The sequence below is a fragment of the Lissotriton vulgaris genome, unplaced genomic scaffold (genome assembly GCF_964263255.1).
Source record: "Lissotriton vulgaris unplaced genomic scaffold, aLisVul1.2 SCAFFOLD_1627, whole genome shotgun sequence".
In the NCBI taxonomy this organism is placed as follows: Eukaryota; Metazoa; Chordata; class Amphibia; order Caudata; family Salamandridae; genus Lissotriton; species Lissotriton vulgaris.
Genome location: NW_028246708.1, coordinates 234902 through 251711, shown reverse-complemented (window position 1 = coordinate 251711; position 16810 = coordinate 234902). Strand labels below are relative to the sequence as shown.

At 42.8% G+C, this 16810-nt stretch overlaps 1 protein-coding gene across 1 annotated transcript in view; it reads right to left on the bottom strand.

Moving 5' to 3' along the window:
• The window catches only part of ATP11B (ATPase phospholipid transporting 11B (putative)), a 471244-nt gene that overhangs the window by 315373 nt on the left and 139061 nt on the right, over nt 1-16810 (bottom strand). Inside the window, exons 3-4 of the mRNA XM_086949489.1 lie at nt 6498-6587; nt 2169-2249 (exon numbers count right to left, since the gene is read on the bottom strand). Of these exons, the coding sequence (XP_086805615.1) occupies nt 2169-2249; nt 6498-6587 (171 nt within the window). The remainder of the gene's footprint in view (nt 1-2168; nt 2250-6497; nt 6588-16810) is intronic.

Below are 16810 nucleotides of genomic sequence, written 5' to 3'. Positions count from 1 at the left end.
GAAGTCGCCGGTCAGACCTGGGTGTCCCTACAATCCTGCCTGCGCTGGTGAGCGGACTCGCGGCGTGAGGGCTGCGCACCCGGGGGCGCCCTGCCCCGCCGAGAGATTGCGGAGACAGGATCCCGGCTGATGGCGAAATAGCGGTGAGGATGGCCCTGGCTGGGGTAGCGGAGTGATCGCCTGGTGTGTGGGTTAGGGTGGTCGAACATTGCGGAGGATCACCCCCCCTGTTTTGAGTGTCGATGGCCGGATGTGCGAGCAGGCGCTGGGGCGCGTGTGCTGCGACTCCCGTCGACACAGCACCTTCCCGGACCGGACCTTCCCCTGAGGCAGGAACCCTGAGACGGGCGGCTCGAGCTGAGGCAGGCTTGGTCTAGGAGCTGCCCCGACGCCCTGAAGACTGCCACCGCCATTCATGCACACACCGGGACAGCCTCTGTTGCTTTGCTGCCTGGGCTGCGCCGGGAGTTGGAGGTGTGGCGCCGCCGCCCGGGGAGTTGCTGGCGTGATCCCTGAGGCAGGCAGGCATGCGTTAAAGACACATGATATTCTATTTATTTCGTGTTGAAAAGTGACCCTGTATTTAAAATGTGCTCTGTGCTGTTTGATTGCACGCAGTCGGACGGCTGTATTTAAAATGTGCTCTTTGCTGTTTGATTGCTTCGTGTCAAGTGAATGTGTGCCTTGTGCCCCATATTTCGTGTTCAGAACAAACACACTCTAGTCTGAGACGAGAAACAAAACGGTCTAACACGGGAAACGAAAGTGAAACAACGATCACACCAAGAAAGAAACATTGTCGGTTAAGGCAAGCTCACACAAAGAAAAAGAAACATTGTAAAAGAAACTGAAGGCTGAAGGCAGAAAGCTCGTGCACGCAGCTCAATCCAGCCAAGGATAAGCTCGTGACAGTTTCTTGTCCCTCATTCCCCCGTGTCAGCTAGCTATAAGTCTCCAGCCTGGACGCATCCTTCGGATGCTATTTCCAGGCGAGACCTAAAAAAGGACTCCATGACCCGTGACTCCAGGTGCATTTTCTTTTACAAATCAGTCCTTGTTCACACATAGCATGAGTGACAGAAAAAGGAGAACCTACTTCAAACTGGCCAGCCTATCCCTTATGTTAGTTTCCAGATGCATTCATTTTAGTTCATGCTCCCAAGTATGATTATATAGTTAAGAAGCTTGTTCATTTGTTTTCATTCGTTTTTCTTACATTTTTGAGTGCTAAAAAAATACAAATTCTGACTTCTGGAGGACTGCAAATAAAAAAGCAAAAGTAAAAAAACAGTCATTTTCAACGCCAACAGCTCTACCTTTAACAAATGTGATTCCTATTGCATTGAAAGTGCTTATTTTATAATGCTACTATAGAGTTTTACACCAAATTACCTACAAAACTTAATGAAAGCAACACGTGGTGTGCATGACAGAATGTTTAGTCACAGAACAATATCAAAGCCAACAGCAGGTTAGAATGACCATATCAGGGATTGGTCAGTCATACAAATGACAAAACCTGGCTTAAGAATGTTACGAAACTCTTGTGTACAAAGAGGGGAATACTCCTAAGCCATGGCAATAACAAACACTGAATGTTGAGCTAAGTAACGAACATCCCTGAATTATACGGCACGACAAGTCTCACATCGCACAATGGAACCCTCTGTAACTTTAGGAGTCATTTGTATGCTGCAGTACTCCATTCCTGAGAGCATCTGGTTCAAATGCATGGCTACTTAATAGCATGTGCATTCACAGCTTGAAAAACGCAGATTTAACTGATTTCACCAAAACCGTAAGACATAGGGTAAGGGAAACTGGGGCAGGAGGAGGGTATGGGAGGGACGCAAATTTGTAGTGTAACTGGAACTGAAGATTATGTACAAACTCAAACCAACTGAGGCCAATAGAATCTTTAGACTAAAGCGGCAGGCACAGAAGTATGACAGAAACCAACAGCATTATGTCAGTCACTTTTCCATATAAACGCTATTTTATTGTATATATTCTTCTCAAATATACCAACTCAACAGAGTTACCTATTTTGCCACTATCATTTTGTTATATTTCACATACAGCCCTTCACCCTATAAATATCAGACAATTATTCATCCAACTAAAAAGAAAAGTAAATGAACAATGCAAATAATACTGAAATACCGTACCTGCTTGATGGCGGTCACAGTAATTACAAAGAATAATGGAAGTCCACTAGTTACAGGACTTGTAGGGGTATCAATCATTAGCTAAAGAAAGAAAACAATAGTTTAATGAGATTAATTTTGTTATACCGGAATAAATAAAAATAAAAAACTTGCATCAACAGGTCAGAACTGACATTAAAACTACTTGCTAGACAAGGTTCATGACATTAAGAAGCACTAGTATAAGCAAAACAAGTTCCTATAGCTGAACTGACCCAAATGAAAATAATAATGCAACTGTCTGAATTGCATAGAATCATACACAAGTTTTTCAGTCACAAATATACTGGTGATAGCATATGAAAAAATGTAAAATTGTGTTATGGGTGATATCATTCCACTTAACTACTTTAACTAAACCAATAAATGAATGCAGAAACAGTAACATTAAATAGTATTTTTCATAGCTGTGCTATAAACATCAACTATCCCAATTGCTGAAATATCCTTTGACCTTGAACACTCCACTTTTTGCGGTTTGTCCCTTAAAATAGATCACTTATAGGTTTCAAATTAATAAAACTAAATATGTGTTTCTAAAAAGAAGGCATGTGGCATTTTAGAGAGGCAAAAAGAATGCCTAGTTGTTTTTTTAAAGAGCAAATAAAATCTTTCAGACAGTGCTCCTAATTTTTAATTGAGTGGGGGGGGAAAGTACGGGACAACATTTGCTTTCAATTTAACTAGTTTTACAATACCACCATTGGTATTTCAAGTTATCAATAATCTCTACAGCCCACACGATTACTACAATTCATCCACTTGTCTGTAAGTTTTTCTTCCTGCTCCTTAGCAATGTTTCACTGACGTTCATAATACAGTTTCTTATTATGTCATTAAGGTCATCTACGAAGTTAGAGCTTGTAGTTTTTGTAAGCACTGAGATTATCCACATTAATTTTTGGTTTGCTCCCAATATTCTCTAAGACCCAAAGAGACCAGCTATTTGACCTGATGAAAAAAGCACAACCTAAAAATACAATCTAAATTTATATAATATTGCACTTCTTTAAGGGGTACAGTTTGACACTTCACCATCCCCCAAAACGAAATGTGGCACGATTATTGGATTACATGAAAATAATGGGCTATTATGGGTAAAACAGAGAACTTCATCACAATGACATTGATAAAATGATCTGGAGCTGCAATCTAAAGTAATCTTTGAGATAGTGAAGTCATATGCATCATACCACTTTAAAATTTTTAGTTCACCCAATACAGAGTTACTGCACTTTCAGAGACAAAAATACTGCAAGATGCTCTGCTGCCTCTTAGACTTTAAGAAGATACACTAAGGTGTGGTCATTTAAAGTTTCATGTATAGTTTCTCTTAAACAACAAGTGTGAAAAAGTGGTCAAACGTTTTTACGTCAGAGAGACATTTAGTCAGATTTCTGAATACTGAAAAGCATGATTCTACAACTTGTACACAACCAACAGCCTAATGTTAGCAAGAGGAATATGAATTATATGAACTCTCGGACTCATTCTTCACATACACACTTAAATTAGTGGGACTGAAAATTCTTGTGTTATCTTGTCAAGCTCAGTAGTCTTTTATATATCAACCATAACATCCCTTAGTTACTTTTTTAATACGTATAGATAATATATCATTAGGTATTCACCAACAGAAACAGGGAGCACACCAACAGTATACAACTCTACCATTTATTTTCCATACATCGAGTCCATGTCCTCCCATTCAGAGTGGAAAAATCCTCTCAAGACAGAGTTCATCAAAACACCCAGCATTTCCTTTTTGTACTGAACAACTTCTTTATAGACCAAAAAAAACAATGAGAAAAGAACCTGAATATATACAATGTACTGCACAGATAAAGTGGAAAGTAAACCACTTTTTCCTTGCTTATCACAAAACTGGAGTAAACCTTTCGCCAATGCTAATTTTTAGTTATGCAAATTGTTACATTTCTTGCATTAGGAAATCAGATGAAAAAGAGCAACATGACTGTAAAGAGAACATTAGCACCAAAATACTGATGTGTTTTGCATGAAAACAAGGTGTGATCAAATTATTCATCTTAGAGAAAAAGTGGTATGTGGCAAAGTATGGTGTCGCCTAGTTTATTTTTGTATAAGAAATGTATCTCAAGTCATGCATCTGAACTAGCATTGGCACGTTAGGTTCACTGAGGTTATTGAGTCGTAATATTATTTCTGTTGGTTTTCCAATTGGGTAAAGCATCTGCCCTCTAGACTATGGGAATACCACTGTCACATGTGCACAGAAGGTACACTTAGCCCCCCCCCCCCATTAGAGCCACTCTAAATTCAGCAGTAAGGATGGTCACCAGAGCAAAGAGATCCGATCACTACCCCCCCCCTCCCCTCCCCGAAAAATCTAAAGTAGCTACCAATCGTAGCATGATGCTGCTTCAAAACTGTAGTCTCACCCATAAAGCTCTACACACTGGCAAACCAGACTACCTTGCATCCAAACTCACAAAAGCAGGCCAATCGAGAAATCTAAGAAGCTCCATCTCACTTCTTCTCATCCTTCCGAAAAACAAACAAAAAGCCCTTTCTCGTGCAATGCACACAAAATATGGAACTCTTCCCCCAATACATACCAGAACTACCCACTTCCCTCCTCTGTGAGCTTCAAGAGAAATTAAAAGAATTCCTGCTAAATCAGCACCTTGGCCATCCAGGAAATAAATCCTGATGCAATATTGACTACTACCACGTTATAAACATATCCCTCACACGGTCCTTACAATGTTTCAACACTCGCCTCTACAAATGTACTGTAGTGTTATTGAGTGATTATGATTGGACTCTTGACATTACAATCATACTGTAGTGTGAATGGCTGTTAATGACTTACGGTACTGTAAAGTGCTCTTATACCGTCGGGTCTTGCCAGCGCTATATAAAACTCTTAAATAAAGTGGAGTCCCAGCAATTGAAAAGCAATATGCATTGAGTATGTGTCCATCTAAATACATACACGTATGTGCATACATATGTAAAGTTATTTGACCTTAAATGATCATGATTACTGTAATAGTGTGTTTTTATCTAAGGATAATTTTTGAAGCCTGTGGAAGATGCTTCTGGTTATCACTATGTATTTAAAGCCTGCAGAACCGACCCAATATTAGTCTGTGGTGGTTTTTAGGCAAGAGATTTACTTTCCATCCCTATGGTGGGTGCCATCAGTGTCTCCTTATTGATAAGACTGCTTGTATAAACTGCAGTCAAACGTTTTCTAGAATAGAATGAATATATGATATGGTCTGTGTCCCCCTGATGGCATCAGGGTCAGACAATATCAGCCATTCTGTCATCTTATCAGTTTTGACTACTTTTGCCGATCAATGTCCATTTACAGACCAGAGGGGATAACCAATAATTGATGATTTTAACTTTGAAATGCTGATCAAGGGCGTTAACAGTATAGTTAAACATAAAAGAGATGAATCTTTTTTTTTTTACTGTAACACAATGTTTTGAACAGATTTACACCCAACTACAAAATAGTCTATCTTTTTGGTAAATCGTTCTGACAAATTTGTAGCAAACGTGCCCAGTAGTATTTTCTGCAGGCCATGATAAACGTTAACATGAGGATTTTGTATACATCGTTTTAAAAGTGTTTTCCTTAACCTTTGAAGGCCTCTCACATGGTGTGACAAATATGGACAAGCACAAATGATAATAGATCAAACACTAGTAAATGTGATGCAGATTCAACATAGTAAAAAGTTGTTCACACAATGAAAAAAGCATTTTCTATGGACTCATCACCGTAGTCATAACTTAATCACATTAATACACACACTCAGACACATTATATATATATCCCCACCCCACTACACATCAATGGCAGCTAGGTTTTTCCCATGCCTGAATGCTAAATGTAATAGCCCTTTGTGTACCAAGGCATTCATCTGTTTAGTCTGTATTCGGTATATTACGCACTATTAGAAAGATGATGCCCAGCCCTCCTTTGGTATTATTCATGTCAGAGAATGGTTGGCAAAATAAACAGCAATCCCAATAAGAAAGAACTTTTCACCACTACCCACATTTTTACTCATATCTGATTTATTCTAATTGTCTCATGGAAGCACTAATGGCTTCCAAGTATTTACGATGTCTGCTTACTGCTTCTATGTGCATTTGAAACTTTCTCCAGGCAATAGTAAAAAAAATTTAAAGGGTAATTCCATAAATGTGACTTACGTGTTGTCAAGCAATCAGTAATACATGATCATTAAAAGAAACGTTTAAAGAATAAAATAAGAATATACAACTTACTTGAACAAGAAATATAATAAGAAAATAAAAATTGGCTATTCTTCTGAACTGCTCAAACAAATTCTTGGGCACGAAATTCCATACAGTGTACTGCAAAAGAAAGAAAAGAACAATGTGTATTTTTAAAATAGTAAAACAGATGTGCTAGTTATCAATTTCTTTTATTAAGCATGGGGCACGTATTTTCTCCAAAATTATTCAAGAGTAAAGCGTCCTCTTACTGACTTCATCCAGGAAAACATTTAAGAAAAATGTAACAACTTACCTTCTCTGTACATTTTCCAAACATTGGGTAACTCAAGAGGCAGAGTTTGATATATATAAAAGGAGGACACATTGCCTGGCATAATAATAATAATAATACCGATATTTATATAGCGCGAACAGCTACCTCACAAGGAGGTGTCCCGGCGCTGAGTGATCATTTTTTTTTCCAGGTAGGAATGGGCGGAAAAAGGGGAGAGAGTGTTTAGTTATTCTGGGAAAAGAGCCAGGTCTTTAGCTGCCTCTTAAAACTGGCTTCCGGTAGGGCGTTCCAGAGTGTCGCCGTGCAGGCAGAGAAAGATCTGCCTCCGAGTCTGGCTTTCTTGGCGCGGGGGATGGAGAGCTGGTTTCGTGAATTAGAGCGCAAGCATCTCTCCTGATAGTATCTGGGGAGTCTAAGCTTTAGATAGGAGGGGCAGGTCCCCTTTTGGGCTCTAAACGCTAGAGTTAGAGCTTTAAACTTGATTCTGCAGGCTACAGGGAGCCAATGCAGGTCGCGCAAGTACGGAGAGACATGCTGTTTAAAAGGGATGTTTTTTAGCAGTCTCGCAGCCGCGTTCTGCACGATCTGCAGTCGTTGCACCAGATATTTGGGTAGGCCAAGGTAGATGCCGTTTGCGTAATCCAGTCTGGAAGTGACTGTAGCATGGACCACCGTCTTGCGACAGTCTTCAGGCAGAAGGGACAGAAATTTGCGAAGGTTTCTTAGTTTATGGAGACAGCACGCAGAGACCTGCTGTATATGTGAAGAAAAGGAGAGACTCTCATCCCATCTTACTCCCAGATTTTTCGCGTTGGTGCTGGGTAGAGGAGGGATACCCATTTCGGAGGGCCACCACAGGCTTGGGGGGGGCCGAGTATGTTTGCCAAAGAAGATGACCTCCGTCTTGCTCGCATTCAATTTGAGTTTGTTTGCATTCATCCATTTGGCAACATCTCGCAAACATCCCTTCATATTACTGAAGGCTGCCTCTGAGACGTCCGAGAAGGGGAAGATTAATTGTGTGTCGTCGGCGTATGAAATCGCCTTGACACCCCAATTAGCAATAAGGGAAAAGAGAGGAGCCAGATAAATATTAAAAAGTAGTGGACTGAGGGCCGAGCCCTGAGGGACACCACACCAGAGGGGTTTAGGTTTTGAGGAAAGGGGGCCCAAGGCTACTTTCTGGGTACGATCCGTGAGATAGGACTGTAGCCAGCCCAGAGCCTTATCTTCCAGGCCTGTGTTTTTTAGCCTTGACAGTAGCCTCACATGATCCACAGTATCAAAAGCGGCAGATAGATCCAGGAGCACCAACATAGCCGATGCTCCTGAATCTAAAGACCACCTGATCGACTCAGCTACTTCTATCAGAGCGGTCTCAGTGCTAAAGCCCGCCCTGAAACCCGACTGGGTTTCATGTAGTGTGTCTCTTTCTTCTATGAACCTGTTCAGTTGGCGCTGTATCAGTTTTTCAAACATTTTGCCAGGGGCCGCTAACAGGGAAATTGGCCGGAGATTGCTCAGATCATCCGGGGCACCGTTTGGTTTCTTTTTTAAAGGCAGGAGTGTGGCATGTTTCCAGCAATCAGGGAATAGACCAGTTTTGATGGATGTATTCCAGATATGTAGCAATGAAGTGGCAATTGAGTCCGACATCATTTTCCAGAGCTTGGGCGGGCAAGGGTCATCAGGAGCCCCTGATTTACATTTTTGTAATTCCCTTTTGGCCTCGGCGAGGGAAATAGCACACAATTAGCCCAGATGTATTGCGATAGATGCAGTGCGTGATAGCACTCGCTTTAGATTAAAGTGTTTCGTATTCACTAATGTTGGCGCAGCCAGTTCGGTGTATCTCTTGACATGTGCTTCAGGAGTGTGGTCCATCAGTAAATTGTAACAAAGTGAAATTTGGGAGTGCTGGCAATGCTGTTGAGCAGCATTTCCAGCACCGATAGCAATATGTGTTACTCTCTACGGATGAAGGATAACTATCATGAAACATGAGCTTACATTTAGAGATAGCCGGCCCTGGCTGCACCAACCATGGAGAAAATAAAACAAAATGTTTAACGGAAGTGTTACAATGCACTGCATTTCCCAGAATGCATCTGAGTGAACTGGGTTGCTGGGATGTCAAGGAGGTGTGTTCCTGTACTGTTATGGTTGATAAGGCTCCCTTGAGCTGGCTGAGCTGACAAGCTCTGACTGGTGCACCTGGGCTCAAGGAGTGTTACTGTGGGATGAAAAGACTGTTAAGCAGCATTTCCATTACCTTTAAATGTATTTGTTATTTTCTACTGATGAAGGTCGACTATCCTGAAGCTTGAGTTTTTGTCTAGAGATACGCAGCACTGGCTGTGCCAACCAAGGTGTAAACAAAAGATTATTTAATGGAAGTGTTACCATGCACTAAATTTACCAGAATGCATCTGAGTGGACTGGATGCTGGGATGTCAAGGCAGTGTGCTCCCCTCCTGTACTTGGTATATATAGATCAGATGTATAAAAATATAGGGTTGCATGCAGGTTATTCATTGTGAGCCATTTATTTCTTTGCAGTTCTGAATCGAATTTAAGAAAATCCCCACTGTACCCCTTGCATGTGTATCAAAACACAGTTTGCAACAATTCTTTAAACTTTATAACTGCCAGATACCTTTTGTTGTATTGTACCATGCTGGTACATTAATCAGTATGTTTCCTTCAGCCTATTGATAGCTGCAGGCTGGAGACTGTCAGGAGACACTGCCTTCTGGTGCCAAGGATTTTTCCAACCCTAGCATGAGTTCTTGGTTTCAATTGCCCCTGACAAACAGTTTCTGTATTTGTTGAGAAAAAGCATAATTTCACTGTTGTGGCCAAATTAAATAGTTTGTAATGTCACCTGTGAGGGTGTTAGCAAGGTATTTTGTAGAGGAGGGGTTATGATTACACAGCTAACCAGAGATCCAGAATTTTAGGGTTCTGTTTGGAAACCATAACGGCCTTAATCTTAGCATAGCTTGCATCGATCACTACAAAACAATCTGATACCACATAGTCATATGCCAAGTACCATGGACTCCCCATCCCCTCGGGCAAAATCTGAAATGCACACAGTAGTATGACAGCTGTCCCATACGGCTCTGGTCTGCGACAGTGCTTGGAGGCTCTTGGCACAGGACAGAGTTTTTTCTGTCAATTGCCAAGTACTTCTGTCACCACGGAGGACGGCCTGGTGTTGTGCCTAGTGGGAACTTTGCACATTGTGTGGGTTCTGACCAATATCCCTACCTTCTGAGAAAGACCTTCGGCCGCAGTTCATGCCAAGTATCACTTCCTGAACTAATCAATAAACAGCAAGTTTTTATAGTCCTACTTGCCAAGTATTCCCTATGGGACTTTGAATCTGCAGCTAATATTCGAAGATCGTATGCTGACACAATTATACCGATTCATCATATGGAATCAAAGATAAATACAATTCACAAAACACTTATGACTGCACATAATACCAGTACCAAAAGGCATCGGGAACGAATATAGCATTCAACCAAGCCGACCATATACTGCTTTTCTGAGCAGAGTGAGAGCTGGGGTCGGGACAACTAGCTCCAAAATTGTCAGGGAAACATAAAATGTGGGTCTACCAACTTTAGGTGGAAGTCTCAAACCAGCCAAGAAATTCAACAGTTTTTCCAGAAATAAGGGACATTTTCAACCCTCTTGGAATTGGCACTGGCTACTCTAGGAATCTGGTGTACAAATCCATAATTTTTTTATTTTTATAGGATAGGTTTTGCAAGGTGGCTCTACGTTTGGGAAATAGCTGTGGAAGGAGACAATCAACTGATCAGACAGTCTGTTTTTTCCTCTTAAGAGTTATGCACACAATGCAATACATTTTTGCCAAATTTTCCAAGACTGCTTAATGGATATAAATCAATCTAACCAAAGGTTTGACAGTAGATGTAGCACCACATTCAGGCCCATGACCAGTGAGTATTCGTCAAATTGTTTATTTTTTGCTGTAGGGTAGACCAAGAATTGAAATGACAAAATACTACTTTTAAGAACTCTCCTATAAACTGACACCACCTCCAATATTACTGCCCCCCCCCCCCTCGAATATGTTGCACTAAATCTTTCCATGATCAAACGTACGCAAAAGTACACTTTCTGGAGAAAATTACATGCAGGCTCGACATAAGTAATGCTTAAAATGCTTTTCACAAGATTTGAAACAAAGCTGCCATGACACTATGACTTTCTCGATAATCAGATATTATGCTTCGCATTTGATTACATTAACAAAGGATTTCTTTTCTGATGCAAAGATACTCCCCGTCAACATTCTGCTGGCAGTTTTCACTGTGCTGTTCCTCTCTAAAATTTAGTTGTGCAGTATTACTGCACAATTCTTAGACTATGGAATATACATACGTTTCAACTTTAAAATGTAATTATATCTGAAAACATGTCGGTTGCATTGTCAGATCCAATACTGGTAGCAAGAGTTGATTGAGCCCTGCAGGACAGCTGTTCTTTCCATTTACTTCGAATGCATCTTTTACAGACCAATGTCTAGTAGCAGACAGCATTTGAAAAGTTCCGTTTTAATGTAACTTTTAGAAAGCATAGTATTCTACTTAACTGGCCTCTTGTGAACAAAGAGCTCAGTAACTTCGCAAATGGGCTGTTTAAAAAGAAAGTGTTAAGAATCAAGACCCAATTAAACATTTATGACTCAAATAAAGAAAAAAACAGCAAGCATTTTAGAAACGTCTTATCCTACTTCAGCAATAGAGGTTAGCCCACTCAAGGGTCATTTTCACTAACGGATTAAGGCTGTGGCAAAGAAAAGGAAAGATTGTAATGCGGTTTGTTCAACGGCACAGCAACAATGCTGGCAAATTTCATGAACATAGTCCTGTGACCTAGCCATCTCGTCATTGAATACTGGACATTTGTTGGCTTAAGCAGATTGACATCACTGAGCTTCTTCTGTCAGTAACTAAGGAAACCCAAACAAGTTTGGGCAGGAATGTGGGTTCAAGTGTGCTCACTGGCTCTGCTAATGTGGGATGTAACAGGGCTACTGCGGCAAAGCAACTAGGGTAAACATGTCAATGTGCAAGGGTGGCAACAGCACATCTCAAAGGTAGAGAGAGAATGTCATGATCTGCCTCGAGAAAGAAACCTGAAATGGAATATTGTGTGCTTATTGTCTCTGCAATGTAAAAGAAGCAATCCTGCAAAGCGTTCTGAATAACAATGGGCAAGATTGGCAGCATAGTGAGTCAGAAAGGGACAAACAATGCAGGCAAACGGGAAAAGAAAAGGACAGTAGCCAGCTAAAGGAATCGGGCCGGATAGGGTCCCGCAGGTAACCCCAACCAGCGTTGGGAACACCAGACGAGCTGCGGGCAAACCCGTGAAAAAAAGAAGCGGTCTGATTCAACTCGTCTTTTGAATTACAAGAGCCGCCCATTTAGTACCAAGGGTGGGGAGGCCAAAGGGGGTCATAGGAGGGAAGGAGGCCCGCTCCTTGACATAGCTGAACTCAGTACCAGGCAACGTTGGAACCCACCCACCCACACCATAAAGAAGGCGGTCATCACAGCCACAGAGCGTTGAACCACTCGGTAAAGAGGGTCAACAATAAAATAGACAAGCTTTTTCGAACTCCTCATCTACAGAGTATACCTCATGGGTGCATTTGGGGGGAACAGTTCTACTTGCGGGATGGGGTCCACTTGACAGAGTCAGGGAATGCCCTATTGATAGGGAACATGTTGGCATGGGCAGAAGGTTTTACTAGGAGGACATGACCTTTCAGTGTAGGCAGTTGGGGGGGCCAGATAGTCGGTCAACTATGCTGGCCTGTGGCGGTAAGGTCATAATCGGTGAGCAGCAATTTAAGGTCCTTAGGGGGCGGCACCATTAACGAATGGGGCTGCCCAGGGGGAGGGGCCAATGGTCTCTCCTAGAACTTCAGGGGCAGGATATCCGCTTGCTTGGAAGGGTGCGGGGGAGGGAGTCACGCTTTCCTCGGGCTGGTAGCCACTCCACACATACACTATGACGTCAGCAAATGGAGCGAGTGTAAGGGCCCTCCTTTTTGGTAAAATGGAGTTCACGGAGCGTACGAGGGCAACCAGGAGAGGGACGAACTCTCCCGGTAACCGGGCCCTTGTCGCGCATGCGCACTCAGACGTGAGGGCGTAGCTGGGTAAAGGATCTGACACCGGTTAACGACCTTGCCGTAGGACCAGAAAATTATTAGAATGCAAAATTGATATGTAGGATGTTAGATTCAGTTAGGAAACACGCTGTATTAGACATTTGTTAAGGTTAGCCCATCATACCTGTCTAACTCGCTGTAAATCTAATGTCTGAATTTTTGCATTTAATAATTATGTAAATAATGTTGTTTTATTTAATTTTGATTTGTTTTCATATTTTAAGAAATACGGCCGGGGGTCGCGAGACCCCCTGCCTTCCAAAGAATTCTGTTTGACTGATAAGTGTCTATGATAGTTTGCATAATAAGGCGGGGGGTGGCCGGCAGTCCCAGACCATGGGAAGAGGAACCTAGGTAGAAGAGCTGCTCAAACGGTGTCCTTGGGGAGGCCTCATAGCAGGGACATGGGGGAGCAAATGACGGCACACAGTGACATCAAAAATAGACGAGCTGTTTCACCATTGTCCTTGGGATGCCACATAGCTGGGACAAGGGGAGCTGGAGAGTTGCTAGCAAGGGTACAAGGAAGGGAACAACACTTTCAGCCCGGGCTGGGTCTGACGGCCGGCTGCAAGGTTGGTAGCAAGGTAAGCCTAGAACCCGCAAAGCCAGAGACACCTGCAAAGGGGCACCGCGCAAGGTCAGTGCTGTCAGCCGGTAACGGAGAGTAAACATTGGGACAATGTATAATCAAGAAATGGACTATGTAACAGATAAACTACCAGGAAGCTGTGATATGTATGATCCATGTTGTGTAATAAACTGCGGCCTTTATGCACCATAAACTGAGTCTCCGACTGTTTGAAGGGGGAGAGATGATGCATGATACGGCAGGGTGAACTTGTCGGCAGGGTAAGGCAGGGTGAACTCGTACGCTTGGGAGGCGTGACATTATGGCAGGGTGAAGGGAAAATGCTAGCGACGCAGTTTGAAAGGGGAAACATTTATCAATAAACAAAGAAAAGAAGGAACTAGGAGGAAAAAATAAAATGAGCCTATATGGTTAAGGCAACCCCACATAAACAGTAACTAGAAAGGAAGATAATGATAATTACTTACTATATACATGCACAATAAAATGCATTTTTGAGAAATTTTTCAAATAGAAAAAATGGTCATTATTTAAATAAAAAGCCTATAACGTGCAGGACGTTATACATTGTGAAGGAACTGACAAATTATTAAGTGAAAGGCTCTACAAAAGCCAGCATTTACTAAGAGAGAAAAGAAATAGAGAATAGTTGACGGCGAGAATCAACCAAAGAGGAATCAGGAAAAACATAGCTTTTGCAGTGCACAAAGGAGATTATTTATGATATCCAATATATCCACACAAAATAAAGAATTAGCAAGCTTTCTAAAAAAAATAATAATAATTATAACTAAGAGAAAAAGCCTTTATAGGGGAATAAATCGAAATTACGAAGTGACTGCAAAATAAATAACCAGACTACACTTAGAGAGCAACTATTTTAGTAAGTGAGACACTGACTAAACAGAAACCTGAAATGAGTAAACCATCTCCTAGGGTTAAGAATAACAAATAGTGAAAAGTGTCAGATAAGGTAGTTTTCAGGTAAGCACTGAGCAGCGAACTTAAGGTTGCCATAAGAGGACGTTTCTATGTGGGGCTGCCTTTCAGATCTATGCAATGGCATTATATTATTTTATGTCCATCTCTATATTACTCACGGCTGGTATGAAGGGATCTGCGTTTTATACTTGCCCAATATCTAGAATAATATCCTAGATTTTGTTCTACCCAAACACTTGGAAAACCAATATTTTGTTATTTTTTTCATCTTGCTTAAGTCAAGATAAGGTTGCATTAGAACATCAATGACAGCAGGAGTCAATAACTTTAGCACTTTTCACACTGCATGCTTGCACATATTTGAACCAACAATGGTGCCCTTCAAAGCAAAGTAGAAATGAAATGGATGCATAAGCATGTAGCAGGACTCTTGACATGGCCTTCTGGTGAAATGAATCTATGATTAAATCTGACCGCATTGTACTTTTCAAGGTACCACAAAGGCAGTTAAAAGTGTACACCTTAGAAGGGCGTGGCTTGGTGCCAGCCAAGATGGAAGTGTAGACCGGGAGCTCCGGGGCCGCCCCTCCTGCCATCCCTCAAATAGGCATTAATCCGTCTCAATTGGTGCAGCAAAGTGCATCGAAAAGCCTTCGCTAAAGTACTGCGGTTCAGACTGTGGGTGGTTGTCGGGAACTGGCCTACACAGCAGGTGAACGCTGTGTGGAGAGGATTAGGCAGGCGGCGGACTGTGCAGGAGGTGAGCCGCGGGCGAGAGCCCATAGCGCTTTCGCCAGGTGGGGGGAATTGTGTGCTCTCCGCCCTCTGGTCATGCTCGATATACTCAGCAGAGAAGCTGATTATTTCTTTTCACACACCATACACGCGGGGTTGTTTTACGAGGCACGACACAGGGCGTGTGGCATATTGGACTACTCACCGGTCAAAGTGCCCCTGCAGAGACCTATTCGAGACTACACTCACCCACCACATATAGACCCATATTATTTCAAAGACCATAAATTCGAAGACCAGTTTAGGGTGCTAACACAACAATATTTTGATGAGAATACAGGCTCAATAGACTCACATAGCACTCTCTGGAGGCATACAAAGATGTGGCCCGGGTTTTTGTGCAGGCGGCAGCTGGGGCCAAGCGAAAGGAACGGCGCTCACAGTGTGAGGTGCTGGAGCATGAAATAGCAGACATCGATACTGAGCTGGGGGTGGAGGGGTAGACCGACCTGATACTGAGACATAGGCGGAGTCTCTGGCAAAGAAAACTCAAAGACGTAGAAGAAGACATGGCCCGAGCACATGCGGTAGCCACGTAGAGACGTATTTACGACCTCGGTGAGAAAGCTAACACATTGATAGCATTGCTACAGAAGAGAGACAGGAGCCAAAACTGGGTCCCGGAGCTGGGACTCCTGATGGCCCTGCAGAGGAGGTCAAGTGCTGACATAGCAGAGGCCTTTACAGCCTACTAAGAAGGGTTATACTAATCGGTCTCTGGGAGGTCAGGTAATGATAGTGTCGAACTGCTCAGCGACATTCCACTGTCGATACTCGATGGAAGACAAGGAGGCAATTGACCACAATCTGACGAAAGAAGAAATAGTCAGGGCCATTGGGGTCTGCAGTCTGGGAAGGCAGCGGACCCGAATGGGCTCCCTGCAGGACTCTATAAGTGAGCAGCAGAGAGTAGCACAACACATGCTAAATATGTTTCTTACTGCGAGGGTAGACCGGCAGCTGCCAGTGGACGTGAGGCTGAAATCCATCGTAGTCATCTCAAAGAAAGAGGAGGCCTCCCGAGCTATGTAGCTTCTACAGACCCATTTCCCTACTCAACTTTAAGGTTAAGGTACTGCCAAAGGTGCTAGCCAACCGACTAGGCCCGGCGACACACAGGGTAATCCACCCTGATCAGTCAGGATTAACACCACACCGAAGCACCAGGCTGAATCTTTGCCACCTATATGGAGTTATGCACATGGTAACGAATCAACCGACCAAGGCCGCCGTGCTCCTGTCACTAGATAAGCAAATGGCACTCGATAGTATCGAATGGCCGTATCTCTACGCAGTTTGCTCCACAACGGGTTTGGGGCCCCAATTTTGCACTTGGGTCAAACTCCTATATCGCACCCTGCTGGCAAGGGTCCGGGTGAACGGAGCAATCTCTAGGCCATTCCTTTTGCACTGGGGCACACAGCTGGGGTGCTCACTCTCCCTCTGCTCTTAGCGTTGGCACTCAAACCATTGGCTCATTGGGCACGGGGGGCAGCTTGACGAGACATTGATGT